Genomic DNA, 6,176 nt, shown 5'->3' with positions numbered 1-6,176 from the left:
CACCAGGTCTGGGAGCTCTTGGGAAAAGGGTCATTCAGCCATTCAGTCTCACAGTTGGAATGGTGTCCTAGTGTAGAGCAGAGGAGTTGTAAGCTGAAGATGAAGGTGTCAGCATGGCTGTTGTGGGTGGCATGGCTGTGTACCTGGACAGAGGCGTCGCGCCAGTGTCAGTGCCAGTGCACATGCCTACCTGATGAGCAGGTGGCACATAGGAGGCAAGTTGTACAGGGGTCAGGAAGGTCAGAGGGGAGAGGTCATCTTCGCCATCGTTTAACACATCAGCGGGCGTTACACAAGGCCCTTCGCAGGAAAGGTAAAATCAATAGATATCTCTCAAAATATGTGCAACGTGCTCGATTTTGGAATGTAGAACTGTTATCAAATGTTTGTTGTGAAGTGTGATGGAAGTCCATACATCTATTTGTTCTCAAATCTAATAAATAGACAAAAGGTTTCCGGTTAAGCGTAACCATGTAACACAAATGTAAAAATTCTATTCAGAGCGTCATGGTGAGGTTTCAGCAAAACTTTAGAGTTCACCGTGTCCCTCAGAGTATCAGCATGGGGTCCCAAGCATGAAATCAGAAAGACAGTGATAACTTGATAAAGTCGTTTTCGCTTCATGATTTTTGCTCATGGTCATTGTTGATTTGAATTCAGATGTGAAGAATTCATTTAGAAAAAATGATGGTAATATTGTGCATTGTATTACTTATATTCCTGTTTGAAGTTTCATTGCTTCAAAACCTTCAGCTGACATATAGTTTGCAGTAGATTTTTACTTTAGAGAGTTTAAGGTTATTCAAACAAATTAAATTTGTGGGGGTCTGTGACTGATTTCTTGAATAGACTGATGTAGAGATGAAGTGGAGAGTTTTGGACTTTTGGATAGTGTCAGGAAAAGATAAAAAAAAAAGATTGCTATTAAAAATGTTCCTCTTCCTTTTCTATTCTTGATACGGTTTTATTTATTATTTCTAAAATTACTTCCTAATCAAAACAGAACCACAGAATATACAAGTGGAAAACAAATATATTCTTCATCCATTTTAAGCATTATCTCTTATAAGTAAATGTAGGCCTTTATGTGTATATAAAAATATATAATAAATGTTATTTCATTTGAACATTAAAGGCAATGTATGTATATTTTGTTGAGTTTTTTTAATGCAGTGTACTACAAGAAAATATTTTTTAACATAATACATTTAAAAAAAATACCACTTATTGAAAGACATACTTAAATCCATATTTTAGCCAGTTTTGGGATAAACATGATTTACAGTTATAGTCTCATCTATAGACATTGTTAAAGAGTCCAATCTGATATATTTAGTAAAACATACTAAAACGTTTTTGTGGAACCTTTATAAACTAAACCAGACACGACTTCTTTAGCGGTGCAGCTTTAATTCCAGGTTGTGGTATGCAGTCGTAGTTCCTCATCTTTTGTTAGTGGCTGAAAGCTGGGTGATCCTCAGGCCATCAAGGCACTGCTCTCTGGATCAATATACATGTCCATCAGTGTTGCCTGCTCTTTTAGGCCACACAATGGAAAGTTCTATAAACAGCACTTTATTTATACGTGCCTTTCGAGAAAATGAACTGCTGCCGCCTCTGCTTTTCTCTTCTCTCTTTTTTTTCGCCTTTCTGTTTTCTCCTCTCACTCTCCCTCTCTTTCTCTCTATGTCCCCCTCTCACAGACATATTTACACAGACTTAATTGTAATTAGCAAGTGTTGCCTCTCAATGTCATTTTCAGTTCTTTATATCATTTATAAAGACTAACTTTTACTTCTCTTTGTTTCGCTTGTAAAGTTCTTTGATTTTTGAAGTCTTTTATACTTTGTGTTTCAAGTCATTTGGTTGTTTAGCACTGTCTCTTGTAAATCCTAAAATTAGTTAAAAAAGCATTTGGGTCAATGGCTTGAGAGTTAGTTTTTTTTGGTCTGGACCTATTAAGCTATTCAAAAATACATTAAAATGTGATTAATAAAAAACTAAAATTACTTGAATACACCTCTTCTATGATGATGTCATTTTTTATATTTTTAATATAATAAAGCAATGAAACCAATTTGTCTTAAAATATTATTACAGCATGCAGGTGGCCAAAACAAAACAAAACAAAAACAAAAAAACAGAAAAGACCACACAAAAAAAAGACAGACAAAACTGTTAACTGAAAAATAAATACATAAATAAAACAATTTTGATTTATATATATATATATATATATATATATATATAATTTTTATGATAAATAAAATGTTGTTCTGCACCAATGGAGTACCCCTAAGAAAGCTTCTTCATATATATAACTAAAAAATCCAAGATCTTTGTAAATAAAAATATTTCTAACCTTGGTTTTGTTTTGTTTTTTAATTTAATGATTATATTCAAGGTGCAAGGAATGTATTTTAATACATTTTAATTGATGGTTGCACAACTTTTCATTTAATTTGTATTTTATTTAGTTTTGTTTACATTTAGTCATTTAGCAGACACTTTTATCCAAAGCAACTTACAAAGAAGGATCATAGCAAGCAATTTGACCTATAAAGTTCCACAACATCTACAGTGTTGTACTGCCAAGCGCTCAAGGTGGCTGGAGTGTGTGAGTGTGAGTTACATTGCTGTCCTGAAGGTCAGAGTCAAAGCCTTGATTTTGATGCGGGCAGCTACATATAGTCAGTAAAGTGAAATCAAGACTGGGGTGACACAAGCCCTTTTTTGCTGATTGAAGACCAGACGTGCTGCTGCATTCTGGACCATCTGCAGTGGCTTAGTTGTGTTAGCTGTGAGGCTAGCAGTAGTGTAGTCTAGAGCATACTCAGGCATACGTCCTATGGCCACCTATCTTTCTTACATAAGTAATGACACGTATGGCCGACAGAACAACGAGTAGCTTTTAGACCCTGAACGTTTTCAATCTACTAATGCGATTCCACAGCACCATTGAGCAAATTGTGTGTGTGTGTGTGTGTGTGTGTGTGTGTGTGTGTGTGTGTGTGTGTGTGTGTGTGTGTACAGTATAGTATATATATATATAAATTGTACAGAGAATCTCTCTAAACACGCACTGCGGGAGGGCAATTGAATGCACTGGCAAGACAGACAGTCTGACTTAGACTCATTTCAGACATGATTGAATATTTGCTAACCAATCAAATTTTCCATTTCAGTAAGGGGCTGGACATTTTCAGCATCTGCACAAGCATCCCTGGAGTACTTATAATTTGCACTGTAAAAGTATTTCCCTGCTAAACATAAATATATGTATATACATTTAATTTTAACTTATGCAATGAAACTTTGTGAAAACCCTGATTTGTTTTGCCTTTTACGGCTCTCTGTGGTGCCTTTTTCTCATGATATCAAATCATTTCAGTGTATATTTCTAAGTAGGAAAGCAATTTCACTCTACACAGAAAAGCACATAATAGTACACAAATAAAAGTTGGGTCTTTCATAAATTCACAGTATGCCCAGTTTTTCAGACACTACTGCACCACTGGAGGCCAGCCAGCAAAGCATTACAGTAGTCCAGTCTTGAAATGACCAGAGCATGGACCAGGAGCAGCATATTCAGACAGAAAAGGTCAGACTTTCCAGATGTTGAAAAGGAGGAATCTGCAAGACTGGGTGGTTGATGAGATGTGTTCAGTGAAATTAAGCTGGTCATCTACCACCACTCCAAGGTTCCGAGCTGGTCTGGTTGGTGTTAGTGTAGTTGAACCAAGATGAATAGTGAGGTTTTGTTCAACAGATGGGTTGGCTGGGATCACGAGCAGTTCTGTCTTGGCAAGGTTGAGCTGAAGGTGGCATTTCTTCATCCATGCCGAAATGTCAGAGAGGCAGGCAGAGATACGAGCTGAGACAGTAGGGTCATCAGGCTGGAACGACAGGCAGAGCTGCGTGTCATCTGCATTGCAGTGATAGGAAAAGCCAAGTGCCTCAGTGATCAGTCCAAATGGTGTTCTGTATATTGAGAAGAGGAGGGGTCCAACTTGAGGAACATATGTGGTCATCTCTCCTCTCCAGGAGTCATTGAATGGTCTGCCAATGAGGTATGATTCAACCCATCCAAGTGCAGAAGGAGAGTGAGGGTGGACAGGGCAAGAATTTAATCAAATTATTGATTAAATGCAAGGTGCAAGGAAAGGATTTTAATACATTTGAATGGATGGTAACACAACTTTAAGTTGAATGAATGTTTTCAAGAATATTTCCAATATGCATGAAACCGCATGGACACTTCACATTTGGGTGTTTAATCCAACTTTTTGAAAGATGTCTTATTAATAACCTTAGACAAACCTTACTTGACAATGACGCATACTTTTATCATTTACATGTTACAGAGATTTAATGTACAATAATGCTTCTTAGTTGATGTCCAAAGAATAGTTAACGCCTTTAAGATCTAACACACATCAAAAATTTTGCGGTCAATTAAAAAAATTATATATATATACAAAATGTAAAAAAAAAAAAATAAATAAAAAAAATCAGTTCAAAAACAGAGAGCTAAAGCAACACTTTAGGAAACTTGTGTTCAGTTTACCCTAGCCATATCCCGTCATTGGACGCGTAAATCCACTATTGGCATGTCAACACCTTCTCCAGCTGGTGTGAGTCACTGGGGAGGGTCCCGAATCCGGATGGCGCTTTCTTCAACACTGGTACTTGACTGACTGAGACGAGAGCCTGTTTGAACATTCTGTAGATCTGAACTTTAATTCCATTTATTTTATGGGACAACTAATTTCACACGGAGTCTGGATAAATGATTATGTGTAAAACGAGTCACTCCTCGTCGCGCGAATTGTTTGATTGGGCAGCGATGCGCTTATTTATTTTCCTCGTCTAAATGTACAACCTGACACGTAAAATGACAACGAAACGCCACTTTTTGAAGCTTTGTTGGGTTTTTGGAATGGTTTATAATATTCAAGGTAAGTAGGCCTACAAAGTAAATCCGTAATTGTTTCGTCTTGAAGTGATGTGTAAGAGTTGGCCTGAGGTAAAGATACTGACTATTGAATTCTCCATTTTTTTAAATTGTATTAACCTCCTATTAATTTTTCACGTTTAGGTTATTTAAATGCATAAATGGTTCATTTACAGGTTTAATGAGTAGTCTAGAGGGGACATTTTAAAACTAAGGAAAAAAGTTAACATTTCGATTAATTTCGCTACACATGTTGAAAGTATAAACAGCTTTTAATGATTACAACAAACTGTAAAACTATTTTAAACAAATGATTGTTTAGAGCACTAACTTGGTGTCTAGAACCCCCTAAAGACCGTCACATAGGCCTGAAGGATAAACTGATATCGAATCCATCTTTATACACACAATTTTTTTTAAGAGTGAAGTGTCTACAACTGTCTGTTTACACAAGTGGCCATTTATAATTCTATGTAGAATGTTACATTATACTGTTAAAAGTGCTGTATTGCTCTTTTACATCCATAATTTCCCCCAAATTCTTCTAGAGTGAAAATATCAGCTCAACTATGAGACTCTTGATTTCCTCTTCTTCAGGAAACTGCCCCATCATAGACAATAGAACCTTTTAATAGTCAAACACATCTTTGCCAAGAATGCAGCTCTGAAATTCTCTATTGTGCAGTTCACTCTAGTTTACCTTCTACATTCTGCCTTCTAACAGAATCTGAAGTCGGTTCTTGATGGGTTAGAACATTAGGAACATGCCTCAGTTTAAACATTTAACAACATAATTTGTCTATTTATATATATATATATATATATATATATATATATATATATATATATATATATATATATATATATATAAAATCAGATAGAACACAAGGACTTTTTGTAATACCAATCAAGTGTGCTTCTTTGTTTAAAGGACACCCTCTCATGCACATGTGATTGGCATGTTTTGGCATGAGAGTACAAAAAGACATTGTAAGACATTGTAAATGGACCAATAATAGCAGAGGAGCATTCCTACACTTAGTGCACAGGTGACGGATGTCCTGTTGGTTCATGACTGTGTTTGTGAATGCTGGCCCATTGTTCCTCTCGCAGTGGGAAAAACAGCCCCCCAAACTGACTCCATTTCCGTTCCGAACAGGAAATGTGTTTCCCTTACTCATTGATGGGTCACCCAACGTACTGGCCATCTTAAACAATTCAT

General features: G+C 36.3%; 1 protein-coding gene across 3 annotated transcripts in view; it reads left to right on the top strand.

Moving 5' to 3' along the window:
• Positions 1–6,176, top strand: part of LOC127636510 (roundabout homolog 1-like) — a 30,646-nt gene continuing 24,470 nt past the window's right edge. For 2 of the 3 annotated variants that reach the window (XM_052117040.1, XM_052117039.1), the window contains exon 1: positions 1–313. In XM_052117040.1, the coding sequence (XP_051973000.1) occupies positions 100–313 (214 nt within the window). In that variant the 5' untranslated portion in view covers positions 1–99. Of the gene's footprint in view, positions 314–4,655; positions 4,959–6,176 lie in introns of those variants that run through there. The other variant, XM_052117042.1, reaches the window with a different exon arrangement.

This window comes from Xyrauchen texanus, chromosome 44 (genome assembly GCF_025860055.1).
Source record: "Xyrauchen texanus isolate HMW12.3.18 chromosome 44, RBS_HiC_50CHRs, whole genome shotgun sequence".
NCBI lineage: Eukaryota > Metazoa > Chordata > Actinopteri > Cypriniformes > Catostomidae > Xyrauchen > Xyrauchen texanus.
This window is presented reverse-complemented; position numbering and strand designations above follow the sequence as displayed.